Source organism: Eublepharis macularius, chromosome 12 (assembly GCF_028583425.1).
Source record: "Eublepharis macularius isolate TG4126 chromosome 12, MPM_Emac_v1.0, whole genome shotgun sequence".
NCBI lineage: Eukaryota > Metazoa > Chordata > Lepidosauria > Squamata > Eublepharidae > Eublepharis > Eublepharis macularius.
Window position 1 is genome coordinate 29,489,559 of NC_072801.1, and position 23,167 is coordinate 29,512,725.

At 48.0% G+C, this 23,167-nt stretch overlaps 2 protein-coding genes across 3 annotated transcripts; both read left to right on the forward strand.

Annotated features, from left to right (window-relative positions):
- Positions 1-4,003: 4,003 nt before the first annotated feature.
- On the forward strand, positions 4,004-10,036 carry INTS15 (integrator complex subunit 15). Its single transcript, XM_054994831.1, has 6 exons — positions 4,004-4,311; positions 5,213-5,434; positions 5,968-6,133; positions 7,720-8,244; positions 8,827-8,866; positions 9,615-10,036. The coding sequence occupies exons 1-6, from the start codon at positions 4,120-4,122 to the stop codon at positions 9,820-9,822; spliced, it is 1,353 nt and encodes a 450-aa protein (XP_054850806.1). The 5' UTR covers positions 4,004-4,119; the 3' UTR covers positions 9,823-10,036.
- A 1,343-nt stretch (positions 10,037-11,379) lies between these two features.
- On the forward strand, positions 11,380-22,844 carry NAA60 (N-alpha-acetyltransferase 60, NatF catalytic subunit). 2 transcript variants are annotated; one of them, XR_008598008.1, is made up of 8 exons: positions 11,380-11,544; positions 16,493-16,608; positions 17,049-17,178; positions 17,583-17,679; positions 18,808-19,042; positions 19,906-20,069; positions 20,587-20,797; positions 22,651-22,844. XR_008598008.1 is itself a non-coding variant. In XM_054994951.1 (7 exons), exons 2-6 carry the CDS (start codon positions 16,499-16,501, stop codon positions 20,060-20,062), a joined length of 729 nt encoding a protein of 242 aa, XP_054850926.1. In that variant the 5' UTR covers positions 11,380-11,544; positions 16,493-16,498; the 3' UTR covers positions 20,063-20,069; positions 20,587-22,844. The 2 variants fall into 2 exon arrangements, 1 of the variants encoding a protein (XP_054850926.1); XM_054994951.1 differs by having other exon boundaries at positions 20,587-22,844.
- The last annotated feature ends 323 nt before the right edge of the window (positions 22,845-23,167 follow it).

The window sequence follows — 23,167 nt, forward strand, 5'->3', positions numbered from 1 at the left end:
ACACAAAGCAAATGTAGTTCATATCTATGAAGTTCTGGTTAACTACAGGCTTAGACTTCTATCCCTGACCTGGATAGCCCAAACTAGCCTGCTGTTGTTACCTTTTGAAAGCTAAGCAGGATCAGCCCTGGTTAGTACTTGGAAGGGAGACCACCAAGCAAGTATGGGGTCCCTACACATAGGCAGGCAATGACAAACCACCACTGTTTGCCTCTTGCCTTGAAAACCCCACAAGGAGCCTCCATGAGCCAGCAGCGATTATGAGGGCACTTTCCACCACCAACCACGGGTTTTGACACCTAGGCCGACTGCTATATTGTTGCTGGCCCCTAGGTGGCACTCTCTCCATGCAGGACACATTTCCTCACTAAGATCGTCATCAAACTAGACTGTTCTTGGGAGAATTTTCCCATTCTCTTCCTTTATCCAAAGTCTTATATTTTGAAAAGTCTTTCCCAAAGTCTTTTGCAAGTTCTCTCTGCCCATTCCCATCTTGAAGATGAGAAGAATATTCATAAAATAGGTGAGGACGAGACACCTGTTCTGTGGGTCTGCTCAGCTGCTGGTAGCCAGGGTTGCAGAGATAAGCCCCTGCTCTTGTTTGCTTTTCAGCTTGATGACTGTGTTTGTAGTAGCACCTGTTGACAAGTAAGGAGGAGTAATGCATGAAACAAACTGTAAGCCAGATCAAGAGGCTGTGAAGAATCGGAGCACGGGCCAGAGTCAAGACTGGAACTGCCAACCATTTTAAACTATCTGTAGCATGGATTTCCTTCTAGCCATGGACCCTCGGGACCATAGGCTACAAACAGGGCTTTTTTCTGGGAAAAGATGTGGTGGAACTCAGTGGGTTGCCAGCACAGGGGGCAACCCTTGGCGGGAGGTGGTGCCCCTGGTACCACATGTGTATGCGCAAAGTGCATGCATGCTCCTAGGGCCAATGTCACTTTGGGTCAGCTGGAACAAGGGGGGAGTTTTTAAAAGTTTAAATCGCCCTCAGTGAAAATGGTCACATGGCTGGTGGCCCGCCCCCTGATCAGACAGAGGGGAGTTTAGATTGTCCTCCACACTGCAGCGCAGAGGGTGATCTAAACTCCCCTCTGTCTGGAGATCAAGGGGCGGGGCCACCAGCCATGTGACCATTTTCAAGAGCTTCCAGAACTCCTTTCCACAGCGTTCCAGCTGAAAAAAAGCCCTGGCTACAAGCCATTCTCACGTATGGCATGCAGACTTGGGAACTGCAGGGGAGCAGTTTGAGTTATCTCAAGGGTCACTCTGAGGGATCAGATGCCTTATGATCCTTGACTGCAGTCCATCTCTTTAAACTTCTTTTAATAGCAGCTTTGGGAGACATCTGGAGTGGAAGAGCCCCAGCTGGACACTGATCAGAGCAATTGCAAGGGGATCCCTGAGGGTTGAAAGGCAAGCAAGCAACCAGCTTCTCCCAATCACAAGTGACCCCAGCTGGTAGTCACAGTTTTGCATTCTTTGGCTGTCTGTAATTATTTGGAAATAGAATCTAGAGGATCTTGATCCACATTTTTGTGTCCATTTGAAGAGCCAATCGTCACAAGGGTTAGTGATTTGGGTCCTGGCCTGTAAAGATCCAAATTTGGGCTTCGTGGTAAAGCATCTATTTGGCATGCAGAAGGTTTCATATTTAATCCCCAGCAAATCCTGTTAAAAAAGGACCAGGTCATAAGAGAAGTGAAAGACCTGAGACCATAGAGAGCTGCTGCCAGTCTGAGTAGACAATACTGACCTTCATGGACCAAAGGTCTGACTCAGTACAAGGCAGCTTCTGCGATTGGGCAGCATCAGACTAGGTGACTCTGTCAAGAGGTATGTTTTCTGATACACTTGCTGCCTAGAGTCATAGGGCCAGTTCAAGGTTGCCCTGAGCAAGTATACCCCTCCCCTCCTAGACCCAAGCCAGCCTGGAGCCAGCCACTGGTCCTTTCCCTGGCAGCCATGACAAGGTGATGGGCTTCTTCAATTAAACCAAGACTCCGCACCAATGGAAATTAAGAGAGGGCGGAGAAGGACACCATTCTTCCACTCGCTTTTCCAACCGGGGAACGTTCTGTCCACTCAATCAAGCTGCCATACGGCCCCACCTCCCTTCAGTGGATTCGAAGGTCGGGTTGTATTTTGGGTGAACCGCAGGCCTTATTTGAAGCAAACCTTTCTGTTTCTTAGGCAGTCAGCATGGTCTCTTGCAAAATATGATTAATTCAACTACTTTTCCTGTTCCTGCGAGTGCCTCATGTCGTGAATAACACTCAGTGTGAATAAATGCCAGTGGGCCAGCCTCACATCTTGCTTCATCATGGAGTGTTTTTTCCTTGAGACTGGAGTCTATTCTGTCCCTGTTAAGCTTCTCTCCTGTATCTGCTGGCAACAGAGAACAGCTCAGGCAGGGGCAGCAGCACTGACTGACAAGATGTCCTGGAGGCCACCGGGATGAAGAAAGAAAGAAAAAGAAACACAAATAAACAGACCCTGAGACTAGAGAAGCCAGCAATTAAGAGCCTTTGGGTCCCTAATTGAAACACACAGGTCTTTTCTAAGTCAGGGAGCAAAAGAAAAGCATGGCAATTCTTAGGTTAACACAAATGGGCATTTGGCTGATGTATTAAAGAGGGCACCTGCAGCATACAGCGGTGGAGCCAAATGTGGCTCTGTACACAACCAAATACAGTGGTTTAAAAGAGAAAATGCAATCTTTCTGTTAAGATATAGTGGAGGGGTAGGCGGGATACTTAAAGTAACCAGTAGATAAAAGGAATGGCAGGCCAAGATTTTTTTATGGGTCTAAAGGGCTTTTTTAAAAAGATGCTTTCCAGAAAGGGAAATGATTGAGATGAACAGTTGCCAATCTCAAATGCAAACAGATTTATGCCAGTGCACTACAGGAATGGTGCCCCATGGTCCTGTGTGTTTATGACTTCTTGGGAGACCTCATGTGCGTGTGCCACTTTCTAATCATGTGCTTGCAAGTGCCAGTGTTCAGTAAGGTGTGTGTATATTTTCATTGCAGCAATGAGGCTTTCCGATTTGGGGTCTTTGTTGATCTCCTCCTTTGAATTTCCACTCTTCAGTTTGCCTCTTTAATCATAAAATGCAGCTGATCCCACAAAGGCTTAATAAAAGCCTCAGGGGGTAGAGTTACTTAATAGGCAGACGGCAAGCAACTCATTACATCCTCTGGAAAGAGGATCATCTTCTTCCAGCTGTGGAATTCCTTTCTTGGAAAATGCAGTATTTCGCAGATAGAGATCATTGGCCACTGCTTCAAGTTGCTTTGAGTCCCCACTGGCGAGAAAGGCAGGACACTGAAGCACATAGATAAATGGACACCATGTCCACCGTGGGAGGGAGTGGACGGGCGCTGCGGCTCCTTCTGATTTGGTGCCTCCTTCTAGGGCACCAACTCCATATTGAGAAATTCCTGGAGATTTGGGAATGGGGAGGGTGGGGTTTGTGGAGGGGAAGGAGATCAGCCGGGAATAATTCCATAGAGCCCACCCTCCAAAGCAGCCGTTTTCTCTGGAGGAATTGACCACCGTCTTCTGCAGATCAGTGGTAATTCCGGGAGATCTCCAGGCCCCACCTGGAGGCTGGCAACCCTCCTTCTTCCCTCCGCCTGCGCCTGCTTGCCGTGTCCCGTCCAGCTTTGAGGCCTGCCAAGGCACCCCCAGCATCTCCCCTCCCCCGGAAGGCAGCTCTCTACCGCCTGGACCCCTCCCTCGGGCAAGGAATCCGCCGCCGCCGCCGCCCTCACATGACCATAAGCCGGGCCAGAGCGCCCTGTTTATGCCAGCAACGCTCCTTCCTTCTACCCTTCAAGACCGGGCGGAAAAGGCAAGCGTCCCTGATTGGTTTGGACATAACTCTAGGCCTCGCCTCCAGGAAGTCACGGTAGAGGTTCCAGGCCCCGCCCCCTCTCGGAGCTGCCGGCAGATGGCGCTGCGTGGCAAACGTGGGGTGGGGTGAGGGGTGCTGTTTGGTCCTCGGCGGCCGCCGTCTGAGACCCCTTCTGCGGCCATGGAGGCTGGAGCTGGGCAGTGAGCGTGGAGCGGCGGGATTTAGACACGCGTCTGGGAGCACGTGTGAACAATGAGTGACATTCGCCTTTCTTTGTTGCGCCGCGACGCCTTGAGTGCCGCGAAGGAAGTGCTCTATCACCTGGACATCTTCTTCAGCAGCCAGCTGCAAAGCGTGCCGCTGCCCATCGTGGACAAGGGCCCCGTCGAGCTGCTGGAGGAGTTCGTCTTTCAGGTGCCCAAGGAACGCGGCTCCCCTGCTAAGGTACGGCTGGACTTATCGCCGGTAACCGCGAGTACGTCGGGATGATCCGTGGCCCTAGGACACATGTCTATCCCGAAAACTCCTAGGGTCCAGCAGGCTGCTCGTTCGAAGGTTCACAGGTCTGCGCCCGTCCTTCGGCCTTACCCTCTGCCAGCCTCTTGGGAGAAGGGCAGGCGGTGCTCGCAACTTTTGGCCTCTTGACGGGCAGAGGCTCCGGTGTGAGAATCCCCCGCAGTCGCCTCCCGGCAGAACGTAACATGCCGCCTCTCCAAACAACAAAAAAGTGAAAAACTGCTTAGTAAAAACCTTTCTCTGACAACGCAGATTTATTTTCATTAATTTCTTACTAATGTTTCTTTGATTACTTTATTATTATTAATGTTAATTTATTATTGTAGAGCTAGTGCTGTGTAGTGGTTAGAGTGCCAGACTAGGATCTGGGAGACCCAGTTCAATTCCCCACTCTTCCACAGAAGCTCACTGGGCTAGGTGATCTTGGGCCAGTCGCAGGCTATCAGCCTATCTTGCCTCCCAGGGCTATTGGCAGGATAAAATGGAGGAGAGCTGCTTAGGGACCACGTTGAAGAGAAAGGCAGGGTAGAAGTGAAGTAAGCAAGTAAAAAATATAATTGACAATAAGTGCACTGCATAGGACACGCAGATCATCTTAGGCTCACCTTCAGTGCAACCCTTGTACCTGAGAGCTACCAGCTGACTCCTTCCTTTGGGGTTTAATCCCAGTTTGCCATGTGCCATTTTTTTAAAGGATCTGGGGGAGAATTCTCAGAGCAGGGATTTTATCCTTAGAGCAGGGTTGAGGGTTCGGGGGAAGAATTTGGGGAAAAGGTATCCTTTTGAGGGTTGGCTAACAGCAAAGGACCGCTTCTCTTTGTGCTTGCAGAGACTGAACTCGCTTCAAGAGCTTCAGCTGCTGGAGATCATGTGCAATTATTTCCAGGAGCAGAGCAAGGACTCTGTCCGGCAGATCATTTTCTCCTCCCTCTTCAGCCCTCAAGGGAACAAAGCCGATGACTGCAGAATGACTTTGCTGGGCAAGCTTGTCTCAATGGCAGTAGCCGTGTGCCGAGTGCCTGTCCTGGAATGTGCAGCTTCATGGCTGCAGGTGAGGCTTGAGCAGGGCAGGGCAGGGCAGAAGTGGCTGTGTGGAAACAAGTGGTGGGGGGAGCAGAAGCATGCTAGGGCTCCTCCTTCCTGTAGGATCCTTGGCTGTTGCGTACCTTCAGCTCAAGTCCCAATGCAAAGATAAGTTCAGCCAACACCTGCACAATCCACTGCTGTTGCCCCCGTGAACGAGTTATTGTGTTCAGTAGTCACCTTTTTTGCTCTTGGCAAAACTTAGGTATTTGTGAGCTGTTTTATTTTGTAATGTGCATCCTGAAGATCTCTTCCAGGCAGCTTACAGCATGCCAAAAAACTCCAGAATGAAACTCATGTCCTTCTGAGCTCATCTTGCTTCACTTACATTTGGGGGTTTGCAAGAGACAAGAGAAACACTGCATGGTGTCTGGTGACCCAGCTGAATTAGAAGTCCAATTTGGCTTCCATTTAATGCCTTTGCAGGAGGTTGAGATGTGTGGCATGCTTGGCTCCTGCCCTCCCTGTCTGTCATTGTGACCGTTTACAAATCTCTTCCAGCGAACCCCAACAGTCTACTGCGTGAGGCTGGCCCAGGCCTTAGTGGACGACTACTGCAGTTTGGTGCCAGGTTCCATTCAAACCCTGAAGCAAATATTCAGTGCCAGCCCTCGCTTCTGCTGCCAGTTCATCACTTCGGTCACCATGCTTTATGACATGTCCTCAGGTAATTCTCCATTTCCACTGTGCACATCATGCGTGGAAATGCCTTCCATGTGAGAGTGATCAAGTTCCACAATATTTATTTGTTTAATTCCTTCATACTCCACTTTTCTCCCTACTGGGGGCCCAAAGTGGCTTACAGCATTCTCCCCTCCTCATTTTACCTTCACATCAACCCTGTGAGGTAGGCTAGGCAGTGTGTGACTGGCCCCAGGTCACCCAGCAAGTTGCTCTTGGTCAGCCAATCATTCTCTTCTTTTGGGAAAGATGGCAGTAAAGCCTAGATGGCTGCCATGTAGGGGGGAAAGATTAGGTTTTTCTGTCCATGTGCATCCATTTTCCTTGACCCTGTCCCTGTGGCATCCATTTCATCCCCCTGCCACCGTGATGCTTTTTGTGTTAAAAAAGAAAAGAAAAAGCAATTGAATATTGCTATGTTGATATAATGGTATAATAGTATGTGTAATGGGTTCTTCACGTTCCCAGCTTTCATTTTTAAAAAGTCAATTGCTATTTCCTTCCATTGCAGAACTATAAGGGGAAAGACATATCTTTGCAACAATAGGGGCAAAAGACTTATTTTCACAAAGTCTAGAAATACAGAGAACCTGTTACATGTTTTTATAATGGTGTATTGCTATAACAATATTCAATTGCTGTTTTTTTAAAAAAAAAAATTGAAAAAGTCCTAGTGGCCCTGAGGAAGGGGGATGACCACTGCTGGGGGGAAGGAAACTGCAGGGAAACTTGCTATGCGGAAGCCCCGTTGCAGCTGTGCTCTACCAGCAGCTGCACCAGCAACAGGGAAACCACACCCAGGCCTTTCCTTGAGTGAAAACCAATAGAGCTGGGGAAATGCTTTTGTGAAAGTGTAGATGTTGGACCTCAAAGCCTCTATACTCCAATCTGGAATTCCCCAACAAAGCAGGAGCTAAGCTAGCTCTTGTCAGTTCATGATACACCAAAAAGGATCCAAGCCTGGGAATTTGAGTTGTTCTGTCTGCACAGCCTACAGCTAATTCCTATTTATTAGGGCTGAGCCTCCACAAGCTGCAGCTGAAGTGGAGGTCCCAACTTTTCTGTTGCTGAAGCTGCAAAAGGAGTGCACTTCAGCCTTTTTGGACATGCGCTCCACTGTTTGCTCCTCAGTTGCAGCCTGAGACCTCACTGAGCTGAGGGCATGCATCGCAAAGTTATGTTATATATATCAGTCCCCTGAGAGGAAAAAGAGGAGCCAAAGTTGTGATCTTTCCCATGAGGGCTCCATACTGCAAGGAAACAGAGTGTGGGAAGATCAACTAGCAGAGGAGGGGGCTGGGCTGGAGGGAAGAAAGAGAAGGGAGGGCTTGTCCAGGGAGGGGGGAGGTGTCTGAACCTGCCAGGGCCGAAAGGGAATCTGCTCCCACTGAGTGAGCTTAGCTTGCCACCTTGCTGCTGCTCTTTCTGCATGTGGAAGCGGGACTCTTGCTCTCTGAACATGTGCATTAGCAAAAACGAGTGGCTGTCTAGGGGGCTAGCAATCCACGAGGGATGATACAACCAGTGGGGTTCACAATGGCTGCTTTAGAGCTGTGTTTCCCTTGTTTTCAGATGACCTCATCCCCCCTCCGGACTTGCTAGAAATGGTTGTTTCTTGGATCTTTGAAGACCCACGTTTGATCCTAATCACCTTCTTAAATACGCCCATTGCAGCTAGCCTGCCAATAGGATTTTTGGAGCTCACCCCTCTTAGTGGCTTGATCCGCTGGTGTGTGAAAGCCCCCCTGGCTTACAAGCGGAAAAAGCCTGCCCTGGCAAACGGCCACCCCAACGGCAAGCTTGCCAAGAGCTCAGCTCCAGCCTCTGATCAAGACTGTCAGCCCTTGTACTCCAAACTGCACCTGAGCGTCCTTCAGGTCTTGATGCTGCTGCAGGGGCACTTAACGGAGAAGAATCTATATGGCCGCCTGGGACTGGTGCCCTTTGACCATGTGGTGTCTCTCGTGGATGAAATTAGCAGGCTCTCTGACGAACTCAATCCGTTGAATGCCTCCCAAGAGGTGGAGCTGGCTCTCGACCGGCTGGCTCAAGCCCTGCAGGTGGCCATGGCAGCTGGAACATTTCTGTGCACGAGAGGTTGGTGCTGAGGGTAGCTAGCACATACCGACAGCCAGCTAAGGTTGGGTGTGTGTGTGTGGAGGGAGGTGGGAGCTTGTTGCAGGGTTCTTCATGAGCAGTGTCAGAGGTGAACAAGCAAGCACCCTTGTGTACAAGTGACGCTGTTTGCAGTACTGGAAGTCTGCAACAGCTGTGTGATAGCTGCTTTACAGCTCTGGGCCTCAGGGTGTGAGACTGACTTTGAGAGGTAAGGGTGTGTATGTGTGCACACTTGACCACCTGCTTGCTTAGCCCTCCTGCCACCCAGTGTCCTCATAATGCCCAAAAGCAATCCCAGGCATTACAGCGTGTTCCCTTCCCTCTTCCCCTCATCTGCATAGCTCAAGCCCAAGAGAAGTTTGTGTCTTTTTAGGCTTCTGACTTGAATATTGTTTCCAAAACTGCTAGTACTGACCTCCCTAAGAATGTGTCCCAGGAGGCCACATGGCACGATCTTGGATGAGAAAGCAGTTCTCCGCAGGATACCTCTGCTTAGAAGCCCCTAAGGGAATCGCTCTGTTTCTTCTTTGCTGAATACTCACTTTTTTTGCTCTCTTTCAGAGGACCTAAGGACAGTCTGCTCCAGACTACCACACAACAAGTAAGGAAGCTGCCCTTCTGTTGGAAACAAAAAAAATATAAATTGTGCCATGCACTCCCTGAGAGTTCATACCACCATACCTCTCTATCTCAGAGGGCAAGAAAAGAGGCATGGGAAAGCAAAGTGCCCCCCCTCCAGTTTGAATAGTAATGCTACGATGCCAAATGTCCATTCGCACTAGCTTCTGACTGGTATGTTGTGGCTACAGCTATGATCAGATGGCATCCTGTTGGCATTTTGCACATGTTGATGCTTTGGAACAACGACCAATGAAAAACAGAGGTGCGGTAGCAAACCGCAATTATACAGGGAAACCCCGCACCACAAGCCAACTTACTATTCAGATTTAACAATTCTTCAAAGAAAATTTTTCAAAAGTAGTATTATAATTAGCAATTCCAATTCCAGCCCCCATAAAGTGAGTAATGTAAACAAGTATAAAGTTCAAATTGGCAAATCAGTATACGGATAGTGCGGTTAGTATAATCCACAAAGAGTTCCAAAGCGGTATTCTTTAGACAGTCCAGAAAGTCCTGCAGAGCCTTAAATATATTCATCAATGTCCAAAATGCTTTGGAACAGGCGGACATAGCCTTTTGTGTCTAAAGTTGGCCCTTAGTTGCTCAGCTCGTGAGTGGCCACTGATGAATCAGCAGCCAGCATCACAGTTCTCTCATGCCTCAGGCACTCTTCTTAATGGTCTTCTGTGTGCCACTCCAAATTCCTTCCTTTTCTTTTTTGCTTACAGCCTGCTCCAGCTGGTGATCTCTGGTCCAGTCCAGCAGCCAGCACATGCTGCCCTGCCGCCAGGGTTCTATTCCCCCATCCATACGCCTCCACTGGGATATCCAACTCATGCAGCACACCCTGCAATCCCAGCACATCCGGCTCTTCCGGCCCACCCCGTACAGACTTTCATACCAGGCATGGCATTTCCCTACCGGCCCATCCACTAAAAGAACTTCTTCGAGGCTCTGACCAGCGAAGCTCTTCTCCTTCCACTGGGAGCCCATACACAGAGGACCAAATGCCCTTGGAAAATATTTTTTCTCTGCCTTTAATGCCGCCGCATGGTATCTTGAGAGAGTTCTTCTTTACCAAGAGTGAACCAGTGGCGCTAGATACTGAAACAGGACAGCCTTTTTAAAATAAATCCTATTGTATATATAAGAAGCCTCCCATGAATGTAGATGGCTTTTTGTTGCTGTGCAACTGGTATGCCTGCGTTACTATGGGCATGCAAGGAATCTTATCACACACACACACCACTTACTTAGTAAAAATTAGGATGCTGTTTGTGCGAGAATCAGAAGAGCTTCTAGTTCCTGTCTTGGTCATTCTCTGTGAATGTATGTATGAAAATTTGATCTTTTAAAAAAAATCCTGCAGATTTTTTTGCTTCAAAAGTAGCAGTCTAGCATTTTCAGTTAAAAAGCAAAGAAAACACTTATCTTTCATTTTATTTTCAGAAACTGACATTAGAAAACATTCATACACCTCAAGGTAGTTCTTTTTGACAAACTAAGGTGACTTTACAGATTGTTTCAGGTGGGTAGCCATGTTGATCTGCAGTCAAAGAGCAAGATCCAAGTCCAATAGCAACTTAAAGACTAACTAGATTTCCAGAGTATGAGCTTTCACAGATTGTAACTTGCAGACTTTTGTAGTGCAATGCAACTGGTAAAGTTTGTATGTCAGAGTATGACAGCAGGAGAGAACGCCTCTAAACCTGAACGTATTGACATGCCGAAGTGTAGTGCTGATGGTGAGGGGGATATATATGACAACAATTTTAGGCCACAGTCCACAAGTGAAAATGAAGAGGGAGAGAGTCCCAATGTGGTAGTCTACTGCTTTTGGCTTCCCTGACATGGCATAAAGTGCCAGAGTTATAATGAAATTGCATTCCAGAAGTCTCCCAGTGGGTAAGCTTTACTGAGACCTCTGTTGGATCGCTCCAGAAGAACTTTTGCCAATTTTGTTCTGTGATAGTGATCAATCCCTATGTACAAGTGCCATCTCACATCTCTCTCAGTTAATAGTTTCAGAGTTTGGGGGGAAAAGGTTGGTCGTTCTGGGGCAGGCCTAGGTTTTGATAGAGGGGAGGGTGCAGGTGCATTCTCGCACAAATCTCGTCTTGCAAGCAAATGTCAAGCAAAGGTTATTCCTACTGAGTGGGGCTGCTCACTTTCTGTATGTGCCTCTCACCCTTGGGGGGCAGCCTCAACCTTTCCCAGCGCCGATAATTACTACAGGCAGTTTGAACTGGTGCTTTAAAGGGGACAAAGCAAGTTGCTTTCGCGGAGACGCTCCTAATTCTTTTTTAAAAATGAGACTCATTCTGGATTTCAGTAGTGGTAAGGGCGGGGTGTGTGTACATAGAGCGGAGTCCTGAGCATGCGTAGAGAGGAGCCGCTTTCCCTTTCCAAGATGGCGGCGTCGTGGCCGGCCGGAGTCACGTGAGCTGCTCCCGCGGGGACGGCCAATGGGGCGGTGCCTTGTTGCGGGGTGGGTCGTCGCTGCCGGCCGCCGCTGTGAGGACTCGCCGGGCCTTGTCGCGCAGTGGCCGCCGAACGCGCTCCCACCCCGGCCCCGACCTGCCTGTGCCACCCTGTCCCTCAAGCGAGCCACGTCCAGCCGCCGCTGCCTCGAGCTGGGGCAGCCGCCGTACCCCTCAGGTGAGTTGGAGAGGGAAGTTCGCCCCCGGGGCCACGGCTGGGCTGCCACCGGGCGGCTGCAGAGGAGTTTTCTGGGCGGGGGGCGGAGGTGGAATGAGCCCCCACCCACGACGCTTTCAGCGCGAAGCCGCTCCTCGGGGGTCCCGCCTTAAGTAACCTTTTTGTAGAGGAAGGCTGCCCCGGCCGGGAGGATTTGGTGCTTCTGTATCGTTCTCCCGTCTGCTGGGTGCTCCCTTCGCCACTGTACGAGGACACGGATGCCAGCAGCCCTTGTACGACAGCCCCGCAAAGTAGGCTGGTCTTGTTGCCATTTCCGGACCGAGGGGTTGATTTGTTCTGTCTGGAAAGGCGAAGCTTGGCCTGGGCAGAAGGCTGGGGGGTCGGTGAGCGCAGCCCCAGCAGCCCTATCCCCTGGGGCCTTGGTCCCTCTCCGTGGGGAGGTTCTGAAAATAGCCACCGGGATCGTCTGTCTGCCGAGCGGGCGGGCGGCCGGGCCTTTTGGGGTCGTGGGAGACGGCTCTCATACTCAGCTGGAAGAGGCGGCAGGCCTTCCCCCTTTCTGTGTCTGAAGAAGGGAGCTTTAATTCTTGAAAGCTTCTACCCTGGAAATCTTGTTGGTCTCAAATGTACCGCTGGACTCAGATCCACTTCCTTTAGTAACTACTGGGTTTACTTGGAAAGAGGACATCCACGAGGGTGAGTTGATCCCCCAAAGTTAAGGTACGCACGAAAGGATTTGTATTGCTGTAAAGGAACTGTAGCTTGTGTACACATTTAAGACGCCTCCACCGCCTTTCCCGATAGCACATGTGGGAAAAGGTTTTTCGAGAAATGGTATTTATCCGTATTTCTGCAGAGACACATTGGCTGGAGTAGCAAGGCCTTCGCTTCCGAGGAAGAGTGGGGAGGGATCATGAATGGTTGTATCTTATGTGAAGTGTGTGGGAAGGAAGAAACTGGAGCACATGGGAAATCGTTTTCTCCGGAATATGTATGCAAGGAGAGTCGTTGCTTTGTGGGAGTTGTGTCAAGAGTGCTTGTTTTGAGAGTGTCCCTGGACATGGTTTGAAAGCTGAAATTAAACAGAACTGGATCTGCTCCTCCTTACCTGGCTAGGGAATGCAGAGGCTGGGGGCAGGGGTATAAATTTAAAAAGTAATAAATGTACTTGAGTAATTGAAGCAAGGGCAAATACCAAATCCTGGCTGTACCCAGCTGAAAATATGAAGCTTGTCATTACCATTAGAGGGTGAGATGCTGTATTAAGGACCCACAAAGTTATATCTCTGACCCTGAGTACATACACTTGTTATTACATCCAGTGTTATTTGTTTCCTGCTTTTGTAGTAACTTCCTTTCTGTTAACAGGATGTAATTGTACTCTGCCTTACCACTGCTTTAATCTTAGTAAAAGCCACAGTCTAGGGTGTAGACATCAAAGCAGTTAATGCCAAGGGCATGACTGCCCTAAAAACCTTAATTCCATCTAATTGCCATGGCTTCTCTCAAAGAATGCTGGGAATAGGAGTGTGCAATGATGCTGAGAATTCTTTATGAGAGACTCGTAAAGTAAATTTTCCAGTTCTCAGGGGCTTTTTTGGAAGCTCGAATGGTTTATATCTTTAACATAACATAATAACATTTGTTTTATATATCGCCCTTCAGGACAATGCCCACTCAGAGCAGTTTACAAAGTATGCTATTATTATCCCCACAACAGAACACCCTGTGAGGTGGGTGGGGCTGAGAGAGCTCCAGAGAACTGTGACTAGCCCAAGGTCACCCAGCTGGCTTCAAGTGGAGGAATGGGGAATCCCGGCTCTCCAGATTAGAGTCCCACGCTCTTAACCACTACACCAAACTGGCTCTCTTTAAGTGAAAGGAACATTTCTTACCTCTTACTGCTTGTATTGCATTAACTTTGTAAATGTTCGGTCATTATATAAGTGCCTGTTTAATGTTACAGTATTGAATAAACACAATGAAAGGAGATCCTGATCTTCTGAGCAGTGGCAAAGTCGGGTGGTAGCTAAGTTGCCAGGCCCTCTCCCTCCCCTGGTCCTGTATGTATTTCATTTTTCTTTCATTTCTCCTTTCCTTCCATCGGGGAACTCAAGGTACAATAGAGTTGGGGAGGTTGTCCAAATAAGTCTCCCATCGATGAGCTGACCAGGCCCAACCTTTTGTGGTTTCAGCAGCATTTCTATCTCCTGTGCCTTTCTGGGACTTTTGTCTGTGGTCACCTTCTGTAAGGCAAACCTAAGAGTCCCATTAACCGCAGGCACTGGAGGACTAGGTCAAGAGCAGCTACATTTGGTGCCTCTTTAATGGGTGGCAGGAACTGGAAGAGACCTTGGTTGCTCTGTCTGATGCACAGGCCTATTAATGGAATCTCCTCTCTTGTTCCTGCTCCCTTACTGTAGTGCTTGTCTTTTTTATTTTCTTGGGTTTATGCTGCTTCTCTTTTGATTTGCTGACTTGTGGTTTCTGCCTCTCATGGAAAGAATCAAGTTTGAAGAGGGGAGCTGCTAATGTGGTGGTAGATTTGATACATCTCTTGAAATTCTATCCACCGCTAAATGTCATTCAATATAAATAATTGAAAACCAGAGTTCTTATTTCCAGTTTGAACCTTGAATAATGGATTTCCACATGTCTGTCGTTTAAAACAGCCATCTGGTGTCAGGTGTCGGACATTTTTCATATGGTTAATGTGTGCTGATACCAAGAGAGATTTCATAACCCTTGCCTCAGCTGCCAATTTAGAAGGACCCTTATTTGGTGGGGAGAAAACGGGGTAAGGATGGGAGGGCATATGATTAAAAGGATGTGAAATGGCTTGGTAGGAATGAATGGGGAATGCAGGCACTTGTAAATGTCAAGGAATTAGATGTGATATGGTACAATTTGGAATGGGACCGTCAAGAGACCATATCTGAATTGTTCAACTTAGTGATTTTCCATGTCCTGAAAAGCATATTTCGTGGTTGGAAGGAGCAAGATGTACTCATAACTTTTAAATTCTACTAATTGGGAAAAAAGGAGAATAAAGCCTTAAAAAAGAAAATCAGATTCCCACTGTATGTTTCTGCCTCTTTTAAAAGTTGGAAAGCTTCATTTCTTCTAAAACTAGGTAAGAAGCCAAAATGTGAAAATTTATGGAAATGTTTCTTTAAGGGTTCAGCAAGGTTTAGAAAGGTCAGTACTAGAGGTTGTTGTAGAAACAGGGAGAGTGAGCAGCAAGAAGACTGTTTGCATCCAGACACAGGGCTGAGCTCTGAACCTGTCTGAAAGTGTAGGAGTTGGTACATATTCCGTCATGCTAAACTGGAATTCCTATCTATACATTTTTATTCCATCCCTCCTCCAAGGAGGAAGCAGTTTTCTCAGGGATTTTATCCTCGCAACAACCCTGAGAGGGGTATGATAGGCCAAGACAGAGAGAGTGACTGGCTCGAGTGAGTGGGAATTTAAAGTCTGACCAGAATCCTATTCCTATATAATTGCTACCCCCATTCCACATGAAGAAATACAATCTGTATCCAAACAGCTGGCAATATTATCAAGAAATTGTCCAAGCAGTAATTTTCTTTCTTTGTCTCTAATATCTTTGAGAACTAGAATCAAAAACAAGAAGGGCTGTGGCTGGTGGATCAGCATCTGGTGATGTGGAAGACCTCTTCCTGAGACCCTGGAGAGCAGTCAGAGAAGACAGTACAGAGTAGACTTGGATAGATCAGTGGTCTGGCTACATGTGCTGATGTGTTGAAGCCTTAGGCTTTCAAGAAAAAATCCCTGTGCTGTGTTAGACCTTGCAAAGCACACATACAGCTTTAGCTTGACAGATTACCAGCGTTAGTCAGATACTGCCTTGAGTGCTTCCTATCACAGGGCAAAGGGATGTGATTGTTCCTGAGGAGTACTGGCCATCTCTCCCAGTAGGTTAATGTGTCTTGAAGGTGCTGGGTTCCTACTAGTGATCTTAGTAAAGATGCCCTGTGCCACAAAAGAGGTCATATTGGAAGGACTAATCTGGACATGGGAGGAAGATTCTGCTGGTTGCTTTACTTCTGGTCATTAACCTTATTGGAAGTTAAGTAGTCACCCAGTGGGTAACTTTAATGTATCTGCAGAAAGCAGCTCTGACTCACGAAGAAGGCTTTGTTAGTTTTGAAGATGCATCTGGGCTCCTATTCAACTTTGCTGTTATAGATGAACACAGCTGCCTTAGCTCCACCTCTCTTTCCTTCATACATACAACATTGAGTTGGGGTTGCCTATGTGCTGGTCAGGCAGAGTTAACGCTGAGCCATCCAGCACCAGGGTCAACCTCTTCAGTAGTAAGCTCCACCAATTTCAGTGGGTCAGCTTTACTCCCAGGGAAGTGTTGTTAAGATTGCAGCCACAGAGCATTAGGTTAATCAACTCTAGTTGGTCCAGGAGATGAACAACTCCAGAGATGTCCCTGCAAAGAAGCAAAGTAGTGCTGAACTGTCCCTCCTTGTGCAGCTGGCTGTGGAGGTGTGCACATGACAGAGAGGTCTCCTGGCTGCCCTTGTACAGCATTACTGGCAGTTGATCACTTCTGTAATGCTTTTAGGGCACAGGATACTTTACACTGCTTTAGCCTACAGCACCTTCATTGCTGTTTAGCCTTCTGGTAATCCTTGGGCTCATTTCAGAGGGAGATTGGTGGCTTGAATTTAATTTCTGGGGTTGGGGGAGGTCCTTTGGAAAAGAACGCAGCCAGCATTCTTTTCCAAACGACCTCCCCCAACCCCGGAAAGGGCTTCTGCCCTTTGGGCTGGGAAGTGTGGCAGGGTCTGGGCAGGCTGGGCAGACTGTGTTTCTCTTCTCTTCTGTAAACTGGCTTCTTGCTCTGTTCTCCCCTGCTCTTTGTGTGGGTGACCTTCATCCTACTGAACTTTGTCTTGTCCCTCTCTTACAGGCGTGAATGACAGAGGAAGTGCCTCCGACTGCAGTTAGTGAGATAAACCTTCGCCTTTTGTGCCATGATGACATAGACACGGTCAAGCACCTCTGCGGTGATTGGTTCCCAATAGAGTATGTCACAGTCTTGGCTTTGGGTAGGGAGGGGAGGAAGAATAGCATAAGACACCATGTACTGTGCAGAGTGAAGTGTGGAGCTAATCATAAGGTTCAGTTCTAGGATCACTGGGGGAAATAAGAGCCTAGGATCATTAGACTTAATCCCATGCCCCAAAACAGATTACCACATGTGTAATCATGTCCAGTTTGCCACAAGCAGAGAATGGCAGGATATCTGCAGAGGACACATCTGAGTCATCCAGAGTCAAGAGAGCCACAGTACTTGGAAAGAAGGTCCCAATTTCCTTGACCATCAGAACATTTTCCCTCCTAGTTGCCATCGTAAAGTGTCCAAACAGTCTGGTGGGCTGTTTTATTAGTCAGTATGGGCTTGTCAACAGAATTCCCTCTGGAGTGATGGTTTTTTCCCTTAGTATTGTATGCTTTCTTCCCAGGTACCCTGACTCATGGTATCGAGACATCACATCCAACAAGAAGTTTTTTTCTTTGGCAGCCACTTATCGAGGCATCATTGTAGGAATGATAGTAGCAGAGATCAAGAGTCGAACAAAAGTGCACAAAGAGGTAGGCAGAGGGCCCCGCTGGTGGTGGTGGTGTGCATCCTTGATTGCCTTCTGCCGTAGGTTGCCTCTTACACCGGGGTTATTTGGAATAATGTTACACCGCAAACCAGCACCTGCCTTCTAACCCAGTCAGTAGATTTTCCACACTAATTAAAAAAATTAGTCATAACATCATAACAAAATCTGTCCAAATATAATATCATTAGAAAAATGTATAATAAAGTCTTTATCCACTGAGCAGATGAGAATAGCTCTGAGGTACTCCAGTTTGTACATTTCTTTTGCCAGCTAACATCTCCCCCTTCTCAAATGAAGGAAACTGGATTTTAGAAGAAGCCCTTTGGCAGAAGGGGCTGTTGTGTGCTTATGCATTGCCTTTAACATGTTTCTCTCCCACCCCTCTAGGATGGTGACATCTTAGCTTCCAGCTTTCCTGTGGATACTCAAGTTGCCTACATTTTAAGCCTAGGAGTGGTAAAAGAATTCAGGAAGCATGGCATTGGTAAGGGGACCTTTTCTTTTGTTCAAATAACCGTTGGCAATGCAAACTGGAGGTGTAATCACGTCATTAGCACTAGCATGTGCGTCTTATTTGCACAGTCACGTTTCTGTGTTAAGAATGTTGTTTTATTCTGCCTCAGTTTTCCACATAATTAACTATATAACATTTGTCATGAACCTCAATCTCTGTGCCAGAAGACAAGAAGATCTTAAATGTCATGCTGATTTTAAAAAAAGGTTTCCTGAAGTCCTGGGAAACTACATACTGGTTAGTTTAACATCTGTCCCAGATAAATTGGTGAAAAGTATTATTTAAGAGGGGGTAAAGTGATAGCAGTCTACAGAATGATAGTGGAGAAACGGGATAGAGAGAAATTCTTCTCCCTTTCCCAAACTAGGCTTCTCAGTCTTGGCAGCTGTCAGCAGACAAGGGCTTCCCTGTGGCCTCTGACTGACTGCTGTTGGAAATAAGGTGCTGTTCATGTGTCCCAGCATGGCTGCTCTTATGTGCCCTGGAAGTCCAGCTGATAGGGCATGCCCTGTACTTCTCAGGTTCTGCCAGATTTTGCCCACATCTTTTCAGGCCTCTCTGCTACTCAAACTTGGTTTTTATTTCCTTTAATAAAAGTAGGATCCCTGGGAAACTTTCGCTGTGCAAAGACAGAATATGCACAGCCAGACTTGATGGCCTTTGAGTGTGGAGTTCACTGTGCTGCATTACAAGAAAATATTGTTAGAAGCTTACCCTGCAGTCCTTGGCAGGAGGAAGGAGGTCAACTCTTGGCAAGTCTCTTAACTGGAGCACAGCTTTTGGCTTGCTCCATAAGATGTGTCGTAGTTTTAAAATAGCCACAAATTTGCAAGTTGGCCAAAGGTTTGGGTTCAACCATGCAGATTTTCAAGCTGCCATTCAGCATCCCCTGAGCTGCCAGGATCCTCTTGGCGAGATGTGTAGCCAGGAGACCTTCTTGGTCCAGCCGTGGGGAGCGGGATGCTCAGCACAGGACAGCCTCTCCTTAAGGCAGCCTAAATTGCAGGCCCGGCCAAGTGATGGCACTTGCTGTCCAGGCCAAGGTTCGGTTGTGTGTTTGGCTCCTGCTTGTTGCTCACATTCCTTCTTCCATGGCAGGGTCACTCTTGCTGGAGAGCTTGAAAGACCACATCTCCACCACTGCCCAGGACCACTGCAAAGCCATCTATCTGCATGTCCTCACTACTAACCACACTGCAATCCATTTCTACGAAAACAGAGACTTTAAGCAGCACCACTACCTACCCTATTATTATTCCATCAGGGGCGTACTCAAAGATGGCTTCACTTACGTTCTGTACATCAATGGTGGGCACCCTCCCTGGACAATCTTATATCCTTTGTTGGTGATCTGATGAGCCGTGCATGGGGCAGTGGAGTTCTAAGAAGCAGCATGTCGAGTTTCATGAGCAGAGGTCAGGCTAGTGCTTGCCCAGCTGTTTGCTTGGGAGCCTGATAGGGTTGCGGTGGTCTTTGCGGAGTGGGGTGGGACCACAAGACCAGGAAGTAGGAGAAATGGAGAGGCTTCAGCAGCACCTGAAAAACATTAACTTGTTCAGTGTTCGTTGAAGTGAGATTCTTGCATTTATGCTGGGGAAAGTACGTGGAATTACTTTGCAAGTGGGGGCTGAAAACTACAATAACTTTAGAAGTGGGTCCCATTTCAAAAAAATTGAGGATGAAGACTTTGCAGCACTTGCCAAATGCACTTAAGCTCACATTTTAATGGAGGGTGAGTCAGTTCCATGGACTGAGGCACCTAATGAACATTCCTTTATAGGTTATTTAAGTCTTTCTAGTTGCACACAAGCCAAAGCACAACTAGCATAAACAGCCGGATGGGATGTGGCTGTTGAGGCCAAGATTTCCAAATTGTTCAGGACACCAGAAGCAGAATGGATCACTTCATTGTGGAACTGCAGTTTGTGTATTCAGCTGAGCCATTCTTGGGAGGAGGTGGGTGGGCTTGGGTTTGTTGGGATGTCAAGCCAGCAGGATGTCCAGAGTGTTTTCCTACAGGAGGACTGATGACTTGCTTGCTTTCTCTCCTGCTAAGGATGCTGAGCCTTCCTTCCATGAGGCACAGCAGCAGTAACTGCCTGGAGGATAGTAGTAGAGTAACCCCTGCAGTTTGGCATCTTGCCTGTGTTACATCCGTCTCAGTCTTCCAAGTTTTCTTCCTTATCAACAGTGCACTGATTATCTTCAGCACATTGGGTCAGCCTTGGCCAATCTGAGCCCCTGTACAATTCCACAGCGAATTTACCGCCAAGCCCAGAGCCTTCTCTGCAGTCTATTGCCGTGGTCAAGCATTTCAGCCAAGAGCGGCATAGAATACAGCCGGACCATGTGATTCAAAGGTAGGCTGCAGCCTGGTCATGCTGTCCTCTTGGTCCTCCTCCTCCTGCAGATGTAGTTTGGAGCAAGGGAAAGGTTGCAGTGCTGTGTGGTGGGGAAGACTCCGAGGCAGGAATCTTGAAAACAGCCTGTTCGATCATCACCTCCTCCCTGCTTCTGCCATTTAAAAGCATCACTCTCTTTCAGTGGGGAACAAAAAAGGTACATTGTTCAATAAAATAAGACTGCAGAGGAACAGGATCTAAAGTGATCAAGAGTTTATTCAGACACAAGGCTGGCTCCCTATTCACTATGGCCAAGAGCTTGGAACTCAGCTCACCCCCACCCCTCCCCGTCAGTCTTAGCCATTGTTAAGCAGTTGGTCAGCACTCACATTAAGCAGAATTTCCCTTAAGTTGTTGTTTCAGACTTTGCTTGTCTTCTCTGGGACTGAGACCGGGGAGGTCTGTCGTGAAGCAAAGACTACAACATGGAGGTTTGAGGTGCATGCTGGAAAGATCCTTCTGCTTGTCCTTGCAGGGCCTTCTCATCATTGCTGGAGTTGGCCACCTCTGTAGTGATGAAGCAGATGGCGGCTCCATGCATGAACTGACACTCCAGGCCAGGATGCTCTTCTGCAGATCAGGTGACATTTGGTAGACCTTCCTGTCTTCCTGGGCTTGGAGCTTTAAGAAGATGGTCCAAGGTGGTAGTCACTGTTCTCTTGGAGGGACTTGTTCCTGTGCTGCAGGTGAGCAGCTGTTTGTACCCAAGCTTGTTTCTCCAAAGCCACATGGGAGCATACTGTGTGCTCTGGCAATGTTCCTGGAGGCAGGCAAAAGGCAGGCGATGGTGCAGAAGTCAAGGAGGGATGGTTGGGGTGTGGAAGCTCGGTAGCCTGCTCTGATACTTCCTCCTGAGAAGCCCAGCATTTTAACACTCCTCTGTCCTGCAGCACAGGACTTGCTTGCCTGATTGAGACTCCACAAGACACAGGGAATGAATTTGCTGTTTCATAGTGAAATGTGTGTGTATATAACACAGTATACACAGTGTATATTGCTTCTAGTCTGAGCTAGAACTCAAGAACAGAGTTCCAGGGACTATCTGAATTCAGAGCCTAGCCTTTAGATATCAGGAATCCTGGCATGTGCCATCCCTGGCAGTATCTTCCATTGGAGGAGGCCACTTGTAAGCACCCCTCTCCAGGTTTAGGACAGAGAGTGACTATCGGTGTTCCTGATGTTCCGAAGAACAGTTCTGAAACTGTCTCCCCACACCAGTACAGGGGGAAAGTCTGCTGTGCTCTGGTGCAGGAGTTTCATCTCTGGTTCCCAGTGCTCGTCAAGGTGCCCTTGAGCCCTTCAATGGAGACTTGGCTCACTTCCTCAGCCAATATTTGCTTGTTTTGCACAAGACACTCCTCTTCCTCTAATATTTAGCTGACAAAGGCGCACATTTCTGGGGGGGGGGGAAGGCCCAAGCCTGCAAAGGAATCGCTGATCCTCAAGTAGAGTAGAAATGCATTGCCCCATCTCTGCAAACGTACAGTATGGGCGGGGGGCATCAAAAGCACTTTGCTGTGCCTGTATCATCAGGCTGGAGCTGGCAAGTGTGATTGGCCTGCAAGTGCAAGCAGAACAAGGTGCTGTTGAGAAGGAAGGAGTGCTCCATAGTGCACGGCAGCATGGGGGCCTTTTTGTCCTGGAGCTTTGCCTGAAGAGGATCCACTTGGTGGGTATGGGGTGACTGGTCTGTCTTCTGAACAGTGACCCCTTTCAGGAACACTGAAATTGTTTCCAGGCACCTTCCCCTCATAGCCATGTTTCTGCATGAGCCAGGAGGCAACAGGCTCTTCTTTCATGCCTGGGAACACCTCCCTTACGGGGCTGCCCACTAGCCAGGATGAGTTGAGAAGTGGCAGGCCTGAAGCAGTGAAGATTTTCCTGCATTTGTGGCAGGGTGTGCTAGGAAATAGGGAAGGATGCTCTGACTTCCCTCCACAGCCACACAGTAGTAGAAGCCCCTTCTATCCACAATTGGCAAGGCTCTCTCTCATGTCCAAAATGCATGACTTGAGATCATCTTCAGACTGGCAGTGGAAAGACTGAGGTGTTGGGGCCTGAGCAGGCCCTGCCTCCTCCAAATAGAGCTTGTCCCTGTGGGACAATACTAGTCTGGTTGATGAATCTTCAGTAGCCCTTACTCCTGTGGGAACAGTTGCATTCCCGGAATTAAAGAGAACCAACAGAGTTGAAAGAGCTAGTGGACCCCAGAAGCTGGCCTAGAAGAAAGGTCCTGGTTTCACTGCAGAGGCCAAGCTCTCAAGTTGGCAGACACTCTCCAGGCAGCTAGGTGATATTGCAGAGACTCACTCCCTCTCAAGACAGAGAAGGTCTGTGTGTCAAAGATCCATCTGGTTTTCGGGGGTGGGGAGGGGGGCCTCCAAATGTTGAATTGTGAAGAGTCATTTTAATATAAATCATAGTCTGTGATTTTCTCTAATTGTATCTTTCTTTTTGCTTGAGAATGTCTTGAGTTCTAGTTTGTACATTCTGGTTTTCTTTTATGGTTTTACATACACTTTTCCATATCTGAATTCAGTGCACTTACAAGCGTAAACTACCCATTGCAGATGGCTTCAGGAAAAAAGAGACCTCTGTCTTAGCTGTGATACCCCCTCCACAGCTGCCACCCCCTCCCCAGGAAAGGTTATGGGACTGCCCACTTGCCTGCTGTACCCTTATTTATTAAGAGCATATGTTTAAACGTCTGATTAAAAAGTTTTGTTTGTGATTCTTTGGTTGTCTTGTTGCTTACTGTATGGTGTAGCCCTTCTTTCTCTCGCCACTTGTGGTGGGTGGAAATGGACTGCTGGAGGACAAGCTCACTGGGAAGCAAAAGTTCTAAGAAATTGCCCAGAGAATATTAGACAAGCGTGCCAGCCAGTCCAACATATTCTGTCACACAGTGTCCTTTCAGTTATTCTGGCCTTCCCCTGATGTTGCCTCATAGCACTGGTATTCAGAGGTTTACTGTCTTCCATGTGTGGAGGCTCCCTTCAGTCGCTATGATGGGACCTCTCTGTCTAACCCCCTTTTAATACTCTCTGTGCTTGTGA